Source organism: Martes martes (genome assembly GCF_963455335.1).
Source record: "Martes martes genome assembly, chromosome: 1".
Taxonomy (NCBI): Eukaryota; Metazoa; Chordata; class Mammalia; order Carnivora; family Mustelidae; genus Martes; species Martes martes.
The window spans coordinates 212,262,205-212,281,294 of NC_137888.1; the positions used below are offsets into that span (position 1 = coordinate 212,262,205).

The 19,090-nt window shown below is 56.0% G+C and overlaps 2 protein-coding genes across 13 annotated transcripts in view; one reads left to right on the plus strand and one right to left on the minus strand.

The window, feature by feature from the left end:
* Window positions 1–7,441, plus strand: part of HNRNPM (heterogeneous nuclear ribonucleoprotein M) — a 41,200-nt gene extending 33,759 nt beyond the window's left edge. For 5 of the 12 annotated variants that reach the window (XM_080804348.1, XM_080804352.1, XM_080804349.1 and 2 more), the window contains 4 exons: window positions 1,851–1,904; window positions 3,899–4,701; window positions 5,339–5,390; window positions 7,018–7,441. In XM_080804348.1, the coding sequence (XP_080660474.1) occupies window positions 1,851–1,904; window positions 3,899–4,701; window positions 5,339–5,390; window positions 7,018–7,181 (1,073 nt within the window). In that variant the 3' untranslated portion in view covers window positions 7,182–7,441. The remainder of the gene's footprint in view (window positions 1–1,850; window positions 1,905–3,898; window positions 4,702–5,338; window positions 5,391–7,017) is intronic. The other 7 variants (XM_080804351.1, XM_080804343.1, XM_080804350.1 and 4 more) reach the window with 2 other exon arrangements.
* Window positions 7,442–8,417: 976 nt separating this feature from the next.
* PRAM1 (PML-RARA regulated adaptor molecule 1) lies at window positions 8,418–15,809 on the minus strand. The gene is made up of 11 exons (XM_080804408.1): window positions 15,702–15,809; window positions 13,406–13,813; window positions 12,304–13,255; window positions 12,156–12,219; window positions 12,003–12,079; window positions 9,498–9,552; window positions 9,285–9,393; window positions 8,980–9,142; window positions 8,866–8,899; window positions 8,739–8,773; window positions 8,418–8,601 (listed from the first exon to the last, which is right to left on the minus strand). Exons 1-11 carry the CDS (start codon window positions 15,702–15,704, stop codon window positions 8,564–8,566), a joined length of 1,938 nt encoding a protein of 645 aa, XP_080660534.1. The 5' UTR covers window positions 15,705–15,809; the 3' UTR covers window positions 8,418–8,563.
* Window positions 15,810–19,090: the final 3,281 nt, after the last annotated feature.

A 19,090-nucleotide genomic window follows, 5' to 3' on the forward strand; every position in this document is an offset into this window, starting at 1 on the left:
GAGCAAAGGGCTTTGTTCTGGAAGTCCCTGCTGCTACTTGAGATCACGCACAATTTAGTAAAAGGTGTCTGAGTTTAAGTTGGGGTTTCGGACCAATTGGCCTGGATGGGTGTTTTGTTTTGTTTATTCAGTGATTGATTTCTCTCTCTCTCGGTTTTTTCACTTGAAAGTTTAATCGTTTTGGTGCTACCTTCTGTAGTGTCTCCCCATTCAGTGTCCCTTCTCTACTATCAAGGCAGTAGATCTTTGACCGTGTTTCTGTAAACCGCTGTTCTTGGCGGTGTAGGGATGTAGATATGGGATCTTTCATCTTGAAGGAGGTGGCACAGCTGAGGAGATGGTGCTTAGTGACTCAGGGCAACACCCTAAGTCTGTACATAGAAGTGGCTTAGTGAGGGTGCCAGTGAAGGTGTTGGTTCCCAGGCCCTTGGCCGCCAAGGTGAGGAACACCCAAAGGTGATCATTTTCTACGGGGTTGATAGACATGTTCTGCTGAGAGCACTGGGTCCGAGCAGGAGTGCAGGACTGGGTGGGAGATGGAGTTTAAGCTAGAGGAGGCTGGGTGTGGGAGGGCTCAGTGTAACTAGAGGGTGTACTGGCCGATGGAGAGGATTGACAGCATCAGGTGCAGAGGCTTGGAGGTGAGGGTCTACCTGGGGTAGGAAGAACAGATTCAAGTTCAGAGTCAGTCAGAGCAGGGAGGTCTGTGAATGGCCATGAAAAGAATTTTTTCTTTCTCTTCAAATCAGTGGTGTGCCAGTTGTGGAGCTTTTGCAAGGAGTATTTTGATCTCAGTGCCCATTTAGGAACGTGAAGCTGGGCCTGGGTATGCTGAGCAAGATTGCAGGTGTCACCGAGTCAGTAAGCTCTACTTGCTCGCAGGCTGGGGGTCTGTTGTTTGTTGGTATGCTTTCCCATGTCCTTCCTGTCACAGGTAGTTGTAGCACCAGAAACATCTGTGGGATTAGGGTTAATCTCTGTGGTCTTGGTCATAACATGAGATGTGCTTTTGGCTATCTGTCCACATTGCTGAGCACACTTTGGGACCGGAGAAGGGGGATGGGTACACGTTTCCTGACACAGGGAAAGGCCGAGAGGAATCTTTTTAAAGCTAGTATACTAACCGTATAGCGTTAGACAAACTTTAAAGAGGTTTGGATGAATTGTTGGCAAACAAGCAACAGTGTTTTCTGCTTTGGACAAGGTGTTGAACGTGTTTTGGATGAGTTTGGGTTTTTATTTTCCTGAAGCTTTGTCTGTCACTTAGTCGTCATCACACCCAGCTCCTTCCAGGTGGGGCCGGTGGGCTCAGCTTGCTGGAGTCTTTCCAGGCACGACTTACTTGGTAATGAGGTCATACTTCAGCACTGTGCGCAGTTGCTGGTTTTCAGGGTTTTGGCAGTAAGTATAACCACAGCTTTAGCTCGCTGGAGGGTAACTGAGGTGTTGATTAGATCTGGTGGGGGAGTGCAGGCTTCAGCCTGAGTACTGAGGGTTTGGACCAGCTTTAGAAAACTGTGCTGCTGGCCCCATTCTTGCTCTGATTTTCTAAGTTCACTTCATTGGTGCACACGGGCTCTTACTTAGCTCTGCTGGGCGCATTCCCAGATGGTCTTGCCAACTGGGCCTCACACTCTGGAGCTACATGGGATCCTGGTATCATGACCCATCATCAAGGACTCTTACTCTAGTAAAATGATCTGTCTGTGTATGTGTATTTCTTAACCCCTTCCCCCTTTCCTTGTTTTATTTTTAAATTAGTAATATTCTTACTCTGGAATCTGTAATAAACAAATTTCTGTTACCATAGAGAAATTTGGCTAATTTTTTTTTCTTCCTGATTTCCTTAGAAATCCTAAGTAATGCACTGAAGAGAGGAGAGATCATTGCAAAGCAGGGAGGAGGTAGGAAACGCTTAGTTTTGATGTTTTGATTTTTAGAATAGGCTGTTACTACCGGGGATAGTAGAGTGTAGTGGTGGAAAGCATGGGCTCTAAAATAGACTGCCTGGGTGGGAACCAGCCCTGTCTCTTCCTAGCTGTGTGACATTTGGCAAGTTACTGAACCTCTCTGTTTTCCATACTGTCAATGGGGATATAATGGTACCTACCTCATAGGGTTGTTGTGCAGAGTAAATGAGTTAATGCATAGAAAAGGGTACCCACATAAGTGCTGTGTAAGTGCTAGCCATTGTCGTCATTATAATATCCATGCAATTCGGGGGCTTTGTTGTTTTTAAATACTGTAAAATTGCAAATTCCTAAAAGTAAATATGGGATTATGAAAGTATACTAGTTCCATCCCTAACGAATGCTTACCAAAGTGTACATGTGTACTGATAAATATTCAGAAAATTATGCAGAAAGTAATTATCTGCAGTCACACTGCCCAGTGATGAGTGCTGTAAACATTTTGGAACGTACCCTGCCCTTAATACACGTTTTTTAATGGGTACTTAAAACTAAATGCACTTTTCTCAGTTTGACCTCCCCCCCAACCCCCAGTGGCTCTGAGTGTCTTGGCATTTCCTTGGTAACTCTGCTTGCTGGTTATTTCTGTGGTGCTCTCGTTCTAAAACTCCACGTGGGCACCGTTTCCCCTTGTTCTCTGCTGCTTTTGGCATCCAGGGGGTCAGCCCGATCTCTGATGTTCTTGAGCATGCTACCTGCCCTTTCTAGTTATCTTGCCTTTTTTTTTTTTTTTTTTTTAAATATTTTCTGAGAAATTTCGCTCTGAAAGTCTTAAGATTCTTAAAATTGTGTTTCTATTTTGCCACTTGGTGTGCTGTTCTTTAGCATGACTAAGGAAATAGTCATGGAGAAGTGGAGGGGTATGTGAGGTCAGTCAGAGACTCAGAAACTTCTGAGTTTCCTTTTCTTGAGTTTACTTCTTGGACGGGCTGCTTGGGTCAGTAGTGGGCTGGCTGTGGGCTTCAGGTGACCTTTTTCAGAGGTGGGTGGCAGTGGCGGTAGTGGCGGTGGTGAAGCTCGAGTGAGAAGGACCCTCATGCTCCGCATATGGAGAGGTGGCGGGCGGTGGCCTTGCGGGCGGAGCCAGACCCTCCAGAGTTAGGGTCACAGGGTCATTGCATTGCTGGCGTGCCAGCGTGTGTCTGGCTCAGCCACGGCATCGAGAACTGATTTTAGGCCTCTTCTAGGATCGGCTCTGCAGTGCATCGACTTCTTTTCCTCCAGAGCCCGCAGAGTTATACACAAGTCATTCGGGGATTTTCCTCACAGAGTAAGGCTCCCTGGGAGCGGCTCTCTGTCCTGCTACACATAGAGGATCTGTGTTGTTTGTTTTCTTTATCTCCTCTTAATTACGTGGCTGTATACTAGCTTCTTTAAGCCTGGAGGTGCTAAGGAAATGCAGCCAGACTGGCCATCAGAGGGGACAAGCTGGGAGAGGTAGAGGTTGTGAGCGACTTGAATTGTCACACATAATCCATGTAATCCGTCCCGCAGGCTGACCAGCTCAGGGTGGGGTTTCCAAGCCTCCTTCACGGAGAGCATTTCTCAGTTAGATTTGGTGGGGAGACCTCAGTTTTTGGGAATTGCCAACCATGGCTCACAAAGCTAGTTACAAGTACTAGGTGCTTCCAAAGTAACTCAGGATACATGTGGACACAAGTCCTCCAGAGTGGGTTTTCTTTTTTTAAAATTTTACTATGGAAATTTCAGCTGTGTCACAGAAATAGGAAGAATGATGTCCTCACTGTCCCGCCGTAACAGTTGACATTTGAGGAATGTCTGATGGTAACTTGGGGGAGTTAATTCCTGAACTGTGGTTGAGCTTGTGAAGTGCCCAAGCCTCTGCACCCAGGTCACCCTCCTGGCATGGTGTGCACACAAGTGTGCAAGTCCCTGATACCTGCCTGTGTTTTGTGTCCCTCTTACAGGTGGAGGTGGAGGCAGCGTCCCTGGGATCGAGAGGATGGGCCCTGGCATTGACCGCATCGGGGGTGCCGGCATGGAGCGCATGGGCGCAGGCCTGGGCCATGGCATGGATCGTGTGGGCTCTGAGATCGAGCGCATGGGCCTGGTCATGGACCGCATGGGCTCAGTTGAGCGCATGGGCTCCGGCATCGAGCGCATGGGTCCGCTGGGCCTCGACCACATGGCCTCCAGCATCGAGCGCATGGGCCAGACCATGGAGCGCATCGGTTCTGGCGTGGAGCGCATGGGTGCCGGCATGGGCTTTGGCCTTGAGCGCATGGCCGCGCCCATCGACCGCGTAGGCCAGACCATCGAGCGCATGGGCTCTGGTGTGGAGCGCATGGGCCCTGCCATCGAGCGCATGGGCCTGAGCATGGAGCGCATGGTGCCCACAGGCATGGGGGCCGGCCTGGAGCGCATGGGCCCCGTGATGGATCGCATGGCCACCGGCCTGGAGCGCATGGGCGCCAACAACCTGGAGCGCATGGGCCTGGAGCGCATGGGCGCCAACAGCCTGGAGCGCATGGGCCTGGAGCGCATGGGCGCCAACAGCCTGGAGCGCATGGGTCCTGCCATGGGTCCAGCCCTAGGCGCCGGCATTGAGCGCATGGGCCTGGCCATGGGTGGCGGTGGCGGTGCCAGCTTTGACCGTGCCATCGAGATGGAGCGTGGCAACTTTGGAGGAAGCTTCGCAGGTTCCTTTGGCGGAGCTGGAGGCCATGCTCCTGGGGTGGCCAGGAAGGCCTGCCAGATATTTGTGAGAAATGTAAGTGGCTCTTCAGCACCTTGGTGGTGCTGGTGGTAGGCACAAAGGGAGGAGGGGGGCAGGTTGGAGTCAGAGTTGGTGCCCTCGGTAGGGAAGCAGAGTAGCAGCGCATAAGGCCACTTGGCTGCTGTCTCCAGAGTCTGGTGCTGGTAGGATAAGGAGGGAATGGGAGAGCATATGGAACTCTGTGCGGCAGGAGCCCCGGGTTCTCGGGCTGCTAGGTGGAAACCAGCAGTGAGCTCAGAAACCCTAGCTGCTTGATTCCCTTGGCTTGAAGAGCCGCTGCACCTGGGTGGGACTGAGGGACAGAGGGACAGAGGGCTGTATCTGCAGTATCTTTATACCAGCGTGACCACCTTCAGTTACTACTGAAGGGTCTGTAGGCCGCGTATCGTAGGTGACTGTCCTCTGCATGATTCTCCCTTAGACAGTTAATGCCACAAGGGGGAGTACGCTTGGTTTTGAATCTCATTCTGGACAGGCGTGTTTTGTTCTCTGCTGATCATCTCCGTTTGAAGGGCACCTTGGTTCTCGGTGTCACAAGTCCTGAAAGTGCCCTCAGAGAGAGCCTGGTGTTTATGCATTAGGACGTTGGGGTTTGGTTGTATCACTCATCAGCTGCTTCTTTTCCCTTTAGCTCCCATTTGATTTTACATGGAAGATGCTAAAAGACAAATTCAACGAATGTGGTAAGTGTTTGAGAAAGGCTTTCTAGGTGCTTCCATGTGTTGTGGCTTCAGAAATCTTAGCTTGTTAGTGATGCGTTTGAGGGGTGCAGTGAATCTCCCATCCTGGTCTTCACAGCCACTTGCCATGACTCGAGGACCAGTGGGACTTGCCATTTTTCTGCCTGTGCAAATATTCAAGCAGTTGTTGAGTCTCCTCTTATGTGTCAGACACTTCTCATCTGTGTTCTCACTTCAACCCCATCCTCCTTTTATGGTTTTTGAAAGGCAGCGATGTCCCCATTTTGCAGATGAGACAGGCAAAGTCACTTTCTCAAGGTCACGTGGCGTCTGCGTGACAAAGCTGAATAAAAACATCTGAGATGAGGTTGCTTTCTGCCACCACACTGTTGGTGGTTCGCGCCTCAAAGAGCACTTGCCCAGAAGTCCCCAGGGGTGAGCTTATGTGTGAATGAGGTTGAGGGGCTCTGGTTGTGGTTTCCTGGCACCTGGGCCACCATTCTGAAAGGCTCCCCATGTGGCTGAAAGGAAGTGTAGTTGTCCCAGGGTGAATCCCTGCCCCTCACTCCCACCACCTCTGTTCTTTTAACTGTGTCAGGTGGGAGCCTGGGACCTAAGCCAGAAGTCTGGGTGGCTTGCTGGTCAAGGCCGCCTCGGTGTTTCTCATGTCCTGTTTCACTGGGAGCTCAGACTGCACCACTTTGCTGCTGCTCCTGGTTCTCTTGGGGCAGCCGTGGAGCCATAGTGTGCCTTCTGGCCCTCTCCCTACTCCTTGTCTCTGCGTTGTAGTAGGTATTCTGAAAAGTCAGGTTGGATCAGGCTACTCCCCTGTCTCAGACGCCTGGAGGTGCCCATCTGCCAATGAGAGAACTTCACTATCTCTTTGTACCTTAGCCCCTCCTCTTTCATCTCCCTCCTGTCCCTGAACCCTGGGTTGCAAGTGCCATTCTCCAGAATGGAGCTACTATAGCAGCAATCTTCCTTCTGGCAAACTTAAGTCTTTGAGGAGTGTCCCGTGAGGAGCCCTCCAGACGTTCACGTTCCCTTGGGCTGAGTTAACGGATTTAGAAACAAGGGCCCCCTAGCATAGGCTACACGGTCACCTTCTTAGCTCTTCTCCTGTAGACTTGTTTCATGGTGGTGCTTGACACATACCTGGATGCTTACTCGGTGCTTGAATGAATATTGAAGCCCACTGGGGAGACAGGACGCAGCCTGTGTCCCAGTGCACAGTGCACAGTGCGGAAGCGTCCGTTACATCATGACGGCCTCGTAACTGCTGTGGTGTGGGGTCTGGAAGATGAAGCCTCTGTAAAACTCGCCTATAAGTTTGGCTTCACACAGCCCCCATGATAACTTTCAAATGCGGGTACGCATTTGAAGCTGCCAGGGAGGCTTATTGTGGGTCAGATTGTTGTCCTGTTGGCAGAAGAATGGCAACACGGCTGAGGGCCATAGTCGCCGGATTCCGGCTGTTGTGTTCTGAGCATTTGTGCACCAGGGCCGCTCTCCCTTTTGACTCTGTCCACCGAAATCCAACAGGTGATCTGGACTGAGTGGAGCCCAGACTGAGGCTGAGCTCTGGGTTTGCCTGATGAGTTGTGGTCTCTTCTTCCCTCCCTGTGCCCAGGCCACGTGCTGTATGCCGACATCAAGATGGAGAACGGGAAGTCCAAGGGGTGCGGTGTGGTTAAGTTTGAGTCGCCAGAGGTGGCTGAGAGAGCCTGCCGGATGATGAATGGCATGAAGCTGAGTGGCCGAGAGATTGATGTTCGAATCGATAGAAATGCTTAAGCAGTTGCCTTTTTTAAACATCGATACCAGACCTCTGAATTTGTATTTTTTCTTGTTAACCATTTTAATTTGTTGGCTGGATGTATAAAGATGTTTAAAAAATTCAGTTGCTTTTTGGGGTAATTTGAATTACTTTTTTAATGACCGGGGTTCCATTTGACTGTTTGCATTGAGATTGCAATGTGCGCAATTTTTTTTGTAGTTGTGGCATCTTGTTGACATCGAATATGACTTTGATAATAAATACCAGTTCCTGAAAAGATGCTTGCTTTTTGCGTGTGTGTTGTGGGGCACCCACCTGCGGTTTGGGGAGCTAGAGCCAGTCGTCGTCTACCCTCGGAGCTGTGACCACTGAGGGGGGTGGGGTTCACCCCTACTCTTGCTTAGTCTGTGGACCCTTGGGGGTGGAGGACATGGACCCTGGCCACTTGAGAGCTCTTACTGGAAACTGAGTCCCGAGTGACGTGGATTCTCCAGCGCCGGCATCAGAGCACTCAGGGGTTAGTGGTCCTGAGAGCCGCTCTTGCTCCCTCCTGTACGCTTGCTCTCTGGGGCACACTGTGTTAGGCTCATTTCCAGTTTGGCTTCTGTCATAGTCGTCTTTGGCTGCTATAACAAAATACCATAAATTGGGCACCTTATAAACAACAAACATGAATTTCTCACAGTTCTGGAGGCTGGGATGTTCAAGATTCCATGTCTGGTGAGGGAACCTGATCTTGGTTCGTAGATTGTACTTTCTGCAGTCGCACATGGTGGAAGTGGCAGGGGAACTTTCTCGGGCCTCTTTTACGTAGACCCAATCACCCCCAGATAGCATCACACTGGGCGGTAGGCTTTCGGCAGAGGAATTTTGTGTGCTTGGGGGGCGGTGCGGGGGTGTGGTCTGTTCCTTGTGGCAGTAGCAGACAAGTGGGGTGCAGGTTACTGAGTGCATTTAGTCCTGTAGCTGTTTAGGCTGAGGGTGATACCTGAGCTCGGTCAGAACTGGGTCACCCCTCCCCCAAGATGTGATCTCATACGTAGGTCCCTGTGGGCTGGACAGCTGTTTGCAGCCTGTGTGGAGCTGCAGCCACTGCTTGTCACGTTTGGTCATGGTGCCCTACCCTTGCCACCTTCTCCCTGCCACACTTTCCCCCCTGCTGTTTATTCCTGAAGGGTAAGACCCCCCGCTCTTTGATCGGGACTCCACTGTGTGTCAGTGAGGAGGGAGAGAAAAGACAAGAAGCAGGAATTGCTTTAAATAGGAGCTTTATGTGGTTCGTGTATGTAGGCAGGCAGGAGCCTGGGTGGTTCTGTGACTGCCAATCTGGGATCCAAGACTCCTGTGTTAGTGGGTGGCTGGGCTGGCCGATGGTCTTGGGCGTCCTCACCCGTGGGCCTTACCGTTCCTGGGGCGATGGTTGGCTCTCCAGAGGGTCTGCTGAGGAAGGGTGATTTGCAGTGACTCCTCTCCCCATAAACGGATGATGAGCTGCCCCCGGGGAAATGGGGTGGGGGTTTTACCTCCTTCCAGGCACTGTGGTCCCTTCTAGCCTACCCAGACCATCTACATACCCCAGAAGCCAACATCGTCATACACCTCCGTTTCCCTAGCAGAGAGCACAGTTTGGTCAGTAAGAGTCACCTTGGCCCACTCACCAACCCACCCTCCCTGTCACCCCCAGTCAGGGCCAGCACTCACAGGGGCAGTAGAGCTGTTCTGGGCACGTAGCCGTCTGCAAAGAGAGTGGGATAGGTAAGCTCCCAGCCCTGGTGGTGGCCTGTTTCCTGGGACTTTCTGGCCTAGTTGACTTACATTTGCCCTTGGTGTCCCGGCACAGCATCTCATCCTTGTTGGTGAACTCGATCACCTCTAGGATCTCCCCACGCCGGATCCCCAGGTACTTGCCACCCCCACGACGTGTCTTGGCGTTGGGATCGATCATCATCCTTGTGTGAATCACTATCTCCCCCTCAAACTGGGAAGGGGTATGTTAGAGCTTTTGTTTTACGTAGCACCCCAGGAACCCCATCTTCTAAGGATGGGATTTCTGGGGCCTTGGTCAACTGGGGCTGTGCCCAGAACCCCCAGGGCTCCTGTTTGGAGGATTCTGGTGTCACCTTGAACTTTTTCCGGAACTCCCTCTCGGCTTTCTCTGCCTTCCGGATCTGCTTCAGGGTCTTCGGGTCTGCGGGCGGCAACTGCTGTGGCTGGGGGGCCTTCTCCCGCCTGAGGAATTGGATGCTGCTGAGGAAGATGTGTTCCTCGGGGCCCCCTTCCGGTCCTCCCAGAGCTCAGCCCCTCCACGTTCCGTGCCCTTTGCCCTGTGGTACCTGAGTTCCGGGTCCTGTGGTGGCCTGGGGCGTTGCTGGGTAGATGGCACTTCATCTGGGAGCAGTCACAGCAGTGAGTTAGGGTCAGGACTGTTGGCTCAGCCTCCCTCTCGACACTGCTGGCTCGATCGTGAATGAGCCTTCCCTCTCAGTCCTCGGGACGGCCCTCCCCTCCCAACCCCCACCCAACCCACCTGTCCATCTTCTCCCCAGGCCTGCCTCCTGGGTTGTGAATTCTAATGGATTGCCTCTTGTTTTCTGGACTCCTACTGCATGGAGGAACGGCAGAAACTGTTTTTACTATAGTAACTCATTTCAGCCGGCACAACCTTATTACTTAGGATGTAGTAGGCAGTATTGTCATTCCCGGCTTGCCGATGAGGGAAGTAAAGGCTCTGAGCGGTAAAGCAATCCTGCTCCAAGGGCATCTGGCTGGAAATGATAAAGGCAGGACGTATTTGCAGCCTTCTGAGGCCATTTCATGTCTGTCTGCTAAAAGTAGGTTGGCTTCTGGGAATTGTCATGGGATCTGAGTTAAAAATAAGGCAAAAGCATTTCCTAGAGCAAATGAAGTGGGCATCTGAGAAGGGGGTCGTGAGGGGGGTGTTCCTGGACCGGCCTGGCTGCGGCGGAGACCACATTGTGAGGGTCCCCCTGCTTTTCCCCCACCCCCAACCCCCATGAGGGCTGGCTTATGGCAAGAGCCTCATGAAAACCAGCTGAGTGAAGAAGGATCCAGCATCTGAAGCCCCCAGCTTTTTGCTCCAGACTCCAGCCTTGGCCTAGTGCTCAGATGATGAAGCCATCTACAGTCTTACCCAGGACACTACCTCCTGCTGCTCCCCCTTCTCCCAGAGGCATCCCAGGGCTCCTGCAAAACCAGCACAGCGCAGAGCACGGCCCCGGGTGCCGCGGTGCAGTGCAGACTTGGCACACCCGCGGCCCAGACTTCCTGGCAGTGTGACTGATCAGGTCACACCGGTAAGGCAGGCTCTGAGGGGGACCTCTTGAGATCCCGGGAAGGAGCTAGGTCTGCGGGCCCCAGCGCCTCCAGGGCGGCCCCCAGCGGTGCGAGGACCCTCTGGAGGGGGCCTGCTGCCACTGCAGAGTGGGGCCGAGCGGGTGGCTAGACTTGAAAAGGGCAAAGTAGCCTTTGGACAATCTATACTACCAGCGAGGGCCCACACGTAGTGTTTCAAGAGGGGAGAGATTTGAGAGATGTATTTGATTGGAGTCTTGCAGAATGACCAGCGTGGAATGGGGAGACGATTGTCCACAGGCAGGGACAGTGAGCAGAGGTGGGTTCCTGGTCTGTTTGGGATTGGGGAAGGGGTGGGCCATGCCTGCAAGGCTGCTGGAAGAAGAGTGGCCAGTTACCCCCTTTCCCCGTGTCTGTGACCCCAAGAGCGGCCCCCAGACCCCAGCCACAAGAGCGTCACCGGAGCGGAAGCAGGAGGAGCCCTGTCAGGAAGCCCTGCTAACAGAGGGTGTTGCAAGCGGCCCCTGAGGGAAGCCCAGGAGAAGCAGAAGGGGCTCGGGAAAGAGTAGTAGAGGCAGCACACCTGGTGCAGGAGGGGAAAGCACCCTTAATCATTAAGGTTCCCCTGTAGGAAGCCCTTCCAGAGAGAGGGCAGAGAAACAGTCTGGGAGCACATGGCCTGGGCTCCTTTGTGCTGGCGGTATGGACTGGGGCAGGTTGCTTCCCGGGTCCTCAGACTTTCATGTCTGTAAAAGGGCATGCTGTCGCCGCGGGGGCGGGGTGGTTGTGCATGGTCAGTGACTGTCACCTACAGGGCTTGCATGCAAGTCCCTTTTTTTCCCCCATTCAAAATTGGTGAAGGCATTAACCCTGCAGCTGGGCTGCAGACGTCTGCTTTGCCATTACCCCGCTCTCCAGGAGCAGACTCTGGGAAGAGGGGAGAAGGCTCCTTAGGAACCCAAGAGCACAGACTGTCTAGGCCTGCAGGCTCAGGGGTCTCTGGCTCCAGCCCACGCCTGAGTTCAGGCCCAAGTCTGCCCTGGTCGTCCAGCCAGCGCCTCCAGCACTACAGGTCTGTGGAATCTGACCCTTTGTCCCCGACTGACGGATACCTCCACTCTGCGCCCAGGCGTTGGGGTGAAACCTGGGCCTCATCCATGTCATGAGCCGGCTTGCTCCCACTCACCCCTGCGTCACATGGCCACCAAGTTCTCTGATTCTTCTCTTCCACTGCTGTTTCACGACTTCTCTCCCATCATCCTGGGCCACCCCCCTGCCCTGGCCACACCATGCTTACTGGCTGTTGGCCTCTTGGCTGCCCTACCTCCCTGTTCTGCCCATCAGGAGCTGGTCTGACTTTTCTGAAAGGTCCTTCCTGCCCTCTACTTTGTCCCCTGGCACTGCCAGGGAGATGGGTTGTCCCTTGGCTTCACACTCGCTGCATGGCAGAATATGCCCTTGCGGCGAATGGTCCCCGGATGCCTGGGCAGGATGGTCTGGCTGAGGGCTCAGCCCCACCAACAAACCTCTGCCCTTGTGGCCGGGGCTGGAGTTGTCCATGGGCTCCACGTCGTCATACAGCTCACAGGCCTCTTCCTGGTCCCTGGAGGAATACCTGAGATAAGGGCCTCTCTCAAGCCTTCGATCTGCGCCAGGGCCCGCGGACTCCCCACACTCACTGCAGGATGTCTTCAGTCTGTTGGGCCTGGAAGTGGATCCCAGCAGAACCGGTCCTCCTCAGAGCTGTGGAGGGATGAGAGCGGGAGGGAGGCAGGCCCTGCCAGGGAGCCTCTTCCCCAGCTCTCTGCCTGGGTTGCCGTGACCCACCTGTGGCTGTGGCTGTGGCTCTCCGGAAGCTCTGGACATCCCTGAGGCCAGGGGGCAGCGGGGGCTTGGCTGGAGGGGGTCCCAGGCTGCTGACTGAGGGCAGAGGCCTTCGCCGGGGTGGGTAGCCGGATTTGAGGCCCAGCCTCGACCCTCCGCTGTGAGAGCGAGCTCCTGATCTCTGCTCCCCGGCTCCAAAGCCAGGGCTGAGTGGGAGCCTGGGGCGGGAGCCTGTGACCGCCCTGGGGAGTGAGCTCTCTGAAACAGAGCCGGGGATGGGGGGCTTTTTAGGGAGATCACCAAAGAACTCAGTGTGCAGGTACTTCTTGGGCAAAGCGCTGGACTCAGGCTGCGAGAACTTTCGGGGGGGGCCCTGGCACTCAGGCTGTAGAAACTTGCTGGGGAGTAGGCCAAACTCGGGCTCTGAGGACACCCTGGGGAGGACCCCCAGCTCTGGCTTCTTGGAGGGTGCTTTGCTTTCAGGCTGCCGTGGCCGCTTGGGAAACACACTGACTTCAGGCTCTGAGGACCTCCTGGTGAGGTCACCAAAATCAGGATGCAGCAGTTTTTTGGGGAAGTCATTCAGCTGAGGGGCTGGGATCTTTTGGGGAAATGTATTGAAATCGGGCTTCGAGTGGGGGTGGGGTTCACTGGACTCGGGCTTCCAGGGGAGCGTGGGAGGGACCCCACTGGTCTCGGGCTGTGGCAGGGGTTTCTTAGGGAGGCCACCGACCTGAGGCTGCGGGGGCTTTCTGGGGTGCACACTGAACTCGGGCTGCGGGAGCTTCTTGGGAAGGGTACTGAGGTCTGGCTGTGAGGAGTAGGGGTGGAGCTCTTTGGGCTCAGGCTTCCAGGGGGGCGTCTGAGGGACGTCACTGGTCTCGGGCTGTGGCAGGGGTTTCTTAGGGAGGCCACCGACCTGAGGCTGCGGGGGCTTTCTGGGGTGCACACTGAACTCGGGCTGCGGGAGCTTCTTGAGAAGGGTACTGAGGTCTGGCTGTGAGGAGTAGGGGTGGAGCTCTTTGGGCTCAGGCTTCCAGGGGGGCGTCTGAGGGACGTCACTGGTCTCGGGCTGTGGCAAGGGTTTCTTAGGGAGGCCACCGACCTGAGGCTGCGGGGGCTTCTTGGGAAGGGTACCGAAGTCAGGCTGTGAGGGTTCTGGGGTGGCCTCATTGGGCTCAGGCTGCTGGAGCTTCTTGGGAAGGGCACTGGGTTTGGGCTCTGGTGGGGGCCTGGCTGGATGGCCAGGCTCAGGCTGCAGAGCTTTCTGAGGGGCGTTGAGCTGTGGGAACTTCTTGGAGGGCTCCCTCGGCTCAGGTTTGGAGGGCTTCGTAGGCAGATCGTTGCAGCTGGGCTGCAGGGGCTTCTTGGGATGCTCGCTTGGCTCAGGTGGTGGAAACTTCCTTAGCAGTTTGTTGAACTCGGGCTTTGGGGGTTTTTTGGGGTGTTCACTGGTCTCGAGCTGAGAGGCCTGGAACTTGGCTTGAAGGCTCCGGAAGTCCTGATGGCTCCCCTAAGGGACATGGAGCCAGTCAGGCGGGGGTTCACACAAGTTTCTCCTAGGCCCTCTTGGCCATCCTTCGTCCTTGGCTTGCCCTCCTGTTGGCCGGGGCCTCCCACATTTGTTTCCAGGCTCCCCGGAGTCCTGATATCTCCTCTGAGGCACTGCATATGCCCTCAACCTCGCCCCCATCAGAACTCAGCCTCCCGATGCTCCGCCAGAGCCGGCCGCTCCCATAGCCCTCCCCCTCGGTTGGTGATGTCTTCCAAGTGTCCTTGAGATGCCCTGTGCTTCCCCACGCTCCACATCCCTAGTGCCCTCTCTTCTAATTTCAAAACACATCCAGAATCCAGCCAGTTTCTCGCTGCCTGTGCCACTGTCGTGCTGGCTGGAGGAACACAGGCTCCTCCCTGGTCTCCTGCCTCCGCTCTGCCCCCCACGCCCCCATCTCTGGCCAGGACCCTCTCCCACAGTGGCCAGAGGAAGAGCCTCTGCTCCGAATCTGGCCGTGCTGCGTCGTTTCCCCACGGTAAAGGCTAAAGACCTCCTGAAGGCCCTAAACTGTCGATCCGTCTCCCTTACCAGGTTACCTCGGCCTGCCCTCCGCCTCGCCCCTGCTCCCTTCCCCCTCCACCCCAGCCCCTCTTCTGGGGACTTGGTCCTGCCCCTTGCCTGGGACACTGCTCCCCCACAGCCTGCTTCTTGCCTCTTCCGCCTCCAGGTCTCTGCGGATATTTTCTTATTGGAGGCGCCTTCCTCACAGACCACCCTCATTTAAAAAAATCGATTTCCCCTTCGGAGAACTCTCCATCCTCCCCGACCTACATTTTTCTCTCGGTGCCTGCCACTGTGTATCATACGGTTTTGTTTTGTGTTGTTTCGCTGGTGTGCCTTGGCTTTTTTTTGTTCTCTCTGCCCCCCCCCCGGCCCCTGTGGAAGGCCAGCGACTGGGCTCCCTCGCTGCTGTCCTCCCAGAGCGTGGCACGCTGCTGGCGCTCAGTAGGTACTCACTGAAATACACAGGGTACACGGGCGCACACTCAGCCACGTTGAGTCTGATCGTCACAGACTCGTGTAGAGAGATGTGGAGAGACAAGAGACCTGCACGCACATGTGGGCTCAGTCTCACAGCCCCAGATAGCCTCTGTTGGTGGTCAGGGCACTCACAGTGGACGGCACCCAGGAGAAGCAGCAGGCCGGCCCGAGCAGCGGCCCGCTCGGGCCCGTGCCCCGTCGGCGGCACACCTCATCCGTCCCAGACCCCGTCTCCACCGGCCCCGTGCTCTCCGTCCCCGACACAGGTGGGGTACACCAGTAGGCCAGGCCTGCTCTGACCAGAGGGGGCCCCGCTGCAGGCCTCCAGGCCTGGCTTCACCTGGACCCTAGGAGACTGGGGTGGGGGTGGTTAGGGCAGAACCACGGAGACTGTGCTCCTGGCCGGGCCTCACTTTCCCCATCCAGAGAACAAGGAAAGGTAGCGATTCCCACCTGGAGCCTGAAATGCCTCTACAAAGCCCCTGCTCCAGGTGGGTTGGGGGAAGGATTCCCAGGTCACGCACAGGACTAGGGAAATCAGGGTCAGCAGCTTAATGTCTCGGGTGACTGCTGGAGTGGGGGTGGGCGGCAGGTACATGACCCAGTTTGTCACCTGCAGGAAGCCCCTCTGTTCACCCTGGCCTGTCCCCAGGTTGCTGTTCATGCTGACCTGGGAGAAGAGTAGTCTGGGCTGTCTGCCTGTTCCCCCTATTAAAGTCCCAGCCCCAGCCTGGGCCACAGGCCCCTTGGGGCCCCAGCTGTCCCAGTGGTACATCCTGGCTGCTTCCCACCTCTGGGTCTTTGTGATGGTCTCTGCCGTTTCCCGGGGTGGGGTGGGGTCGCCTAGGGTTGGGGGTTCACTCACCATGGCTGCAGGCGGGTGATGGGCCACAGGGCAAGTGGGACCTGAGCTGGGCTGCTGCCTTCAGGAAGTGACTGTGGCTTCTGCTCCACGGGCCCCACGGGGGTGGGGGATGCTGGCCGGGTTGGGAGGGCAGAGGAGGAAGGAAAGGAGGCGGAGACAGCCTCTGCCTGTCCCCAGATCCTGCCTGGCGCTTGAGTTCCTGTCCTGCCTGCTGCTGTCTCCGTGGTCTCTGTGCTTCGTGTATCGGCTGTCAGCACATGCCCAACACGGTCACCAGTTGCTTGACTCTGTGGTTCTGGGGACTGGCAGACTTGTGGTCTCCAGGGAGGACTCCGCGTGTGGCCGTGAGGGCGTCCATGGGAGGGGGAGCTCTGGGCCCGGAGACTCGGGAGTTGAGAGAGCGTGATGGGTGGGCCCTGCTGCCGGCTCTTGTTACCTCATCCGCCTGCCTCATTTCCACACTTCCCCACTGCTGGATTCTCAGCTCTGAGCAGGACTTCCCTATTAGAGGTGCACATGTCACATGGGTCGTGGACCGTTGGTGGCAGAGGGCCCAGCTGGGGTGGCAGATTTGGGGGTGGGTGGGTTGCGTGGGTTTTAGCTAAGGCCTTGCCTTGCCCCCTTGGGGAGGGAGGGAGACTGAGGCCAGGGAGAAGAACGGAGGCAGCAGGGAGAGCAGTGAAGGGGGCGGAGGGAGCGGGCAACACTAGCCCTGTGGGGGTGTGCGGCCCAGCCAGCCAGAGGGGAGCCCTCTCCACAGGGCTTGGTCTGCGGGAGGTCAGGGACTTTGGACACACAGACAAAGGGGGAGTGCAGAGCCCTGATTCTCAAGTTTAGCTCTACATGGACATAGCTTTAGGAGTTTACAAAGAGATAGAAGGAAGCTCCTGGAGAGTCTGACTTAATTGGCCTGAGCCTGGGGATTTCTTTTTTTAAAAGCTTACTTAAGTGACCCTCTAGACCCAACTTGGGCCTTGAACTCAAAACCTCGAGGTCAGGACTCACATTCCTCTGACTGAGCCAGCCAGGAGCCCTGAGCCTGGGGATTTCTTAAACACTGAAGGCTGATTCTCATGTGTCCACGAGTCACCCTAAGACCCCATTAAAGTGCAGGTTTTGCCTCAGGCCCATGGTGGAGCCTCAGATTTCTAGACATCCCAGGTGATGCTCTCGAGTAGCGAAGGTGTAGAAGGATCCAGTCTGTCTTGAGGACAGTGCATTCCCAGCCGGACCCATCCATTACCTCCATGCCGAGGAAGCCACAGGCCGTGCCATCGGAAAGGACTCTGCCTGTCTGTGTCCACTTTTAAGAGGCACAGCTTGGGGGTGCTGGAGCCTCAGTGCCTGTCCATCCCCATCCCCGCACTGGTAGGCATGCACCCTGGGTCACATTCCCAGAGGTGGGTCCCCAGGAGTCCTGGGAGACCAGGGATGATGAGAGTGGGTCCTGGGGTCTCCAGGACCAGCCGGCACAGGCTGGTCGCAGGCTGCGTGACCCTCCCAGTGTTCAGTGAGTGAGGGAATGAATAAAACAGGCAGTTATTGGTCAGGAGCATACAACAGGTGCCCAATCAAGATCAGCTAAAGGACTGAACGCTGGTGACAAGCTGGTGACTTCCCAGGCTCCAAAGCCAGGCCCCCACCTTGTGCATACCCACGGCCTGGAACTCGAAGTTTGGAGGGTCCTGCCCTGGCAAACCCTATTCCCCCATGGCCCCCAGGAGGTGTTTCCCCCTCACTCCCCTTTGTGTTTGGAGCTTTCCAGGTGGCTCTGGCCTAGTCTACAAAGCACCACCATGAACTTGGACAGGAGGCTCCACAGATGGAGTTGAGGAAGCTGAAGCCCGAAGTGACGGCGGCCCCGGATCTGCTCCGGGGTTTCAGTGGTGGGAGGGGTGGGCATGGGAAGGTGTTGGCTCAGTAAGCCTGTGGAACTCTGGGCTAAGGTGGGGTCCCTGGCTTTGGAAACATGGGGGGGTGGGGGTGGGGAGCCAGAGCAGGCGTGTCCGATCCTTGTGCAAGAGCAGGGTCATGCCCCTGGCTGCCCTGGTTGTGGTACCAGGACAGACATGACGGTGGTCTCCACGTTCAGCCACATGTGATCCAAGTGCACGCAGTCAAGGAGGACTGAGCACGTGGGCAGCCAGTCCTGGGGGTTGAGGGGCACACGGAGGAGCTGGGGGCCTGGGATGGGGGTGCTTGCATCCAGGTCCAAGGCAGGGTTCTGGGACGCGCACCCATGAACCTTACTCCCCTCCCCCAGTCTGGTGGTGATGGGGCTGGTGCTGGACGCCTGCCAGCCGGTGCACAGGCACCTGGCCAGACCCATCTGACGTAAGCTGCCTGGAGAGGCTCGCTCTTCGATGTAAACCAGCAGTCTCTTATCAACCTACCACCCCTCCCCCCTGCCCCAGCCTGGCAAAGTGGGTGCCTGCTCTGTCCTTCCATCTCCCTTCAAGACCGACACTCCAGGGCGCCCTCTGCTGGGCAGAGCTGGGACCGTAAGAAGACTCCGCCGGCGGGCGGGGAGGGCCCTCCCAGGGATCAGTTCACCAGAGGGCGGGCAGGGGCTCTGGAAGCCCGGGAGAGACACTGGGAGATTTCCCAGTTGAGCTGAAAAAGTTGGATAGGAGTTGGGAGGGGGCAGGGGTAGGAAGTTGCTTTTGAAGGGAGCAGGCCACGTCGTGATCCAGCCTCCCTAGGCCTCTGGGCACTCAGTGTAGGGTGCTGGGGGGCCGGGGAACACTGACCCCATGGGAGGGGCTGTTGCCTTTACATGGGTGACCGGGGGGCGGGGGCGGGTACCTGGACCAAGATAATGGCCTTGGGACTGTCTGGAAATGTCCTGAGAGACTGAGAAGTGGCACTGCCTGGATTTGGGGGTGGCTGAATGGCAGGGCCTGACAGGGGAAGGGACGCTGATACCTTGAGACAGACTGGGGTCCTGGGGGGAGGGAACCCTGAACCCTGTCCCTGCAGTTGTGGGAAAAGGGGAAAGTGCCCTTTGGGCCTCACTCCCTGGGTTTTCTTATAGACACCATCTTATGGGAACCGGCCTCAGCTTGGAGGGCAGTACGGAATCAGTAAGGGAACTGAACTGGGCCTGGCTAAGTCATCTTACCCTCCAAGCCTCACCTTCTCTAGCTGTAAAATGGGCCCCTTGACCCCACCCCCCCTCCCTTCCCGGGTTCTCTGTTGGGGGTGTCCTAGGCAGCCATGGGTTTGGTAGCCATAGGGATGTGAGTCACAAACATTTCCCAAGCCCTCATCCTCCCTCCCCAGTCTCTGTTCGAATCTTCACAAGGACTCCAGAGGGTAAGAAGCAGCCTGACACCCATCTTAAGGACTAGCAAAGTGAGATGCAGGGAGGTTGCGTCTTCTCCAGGGTC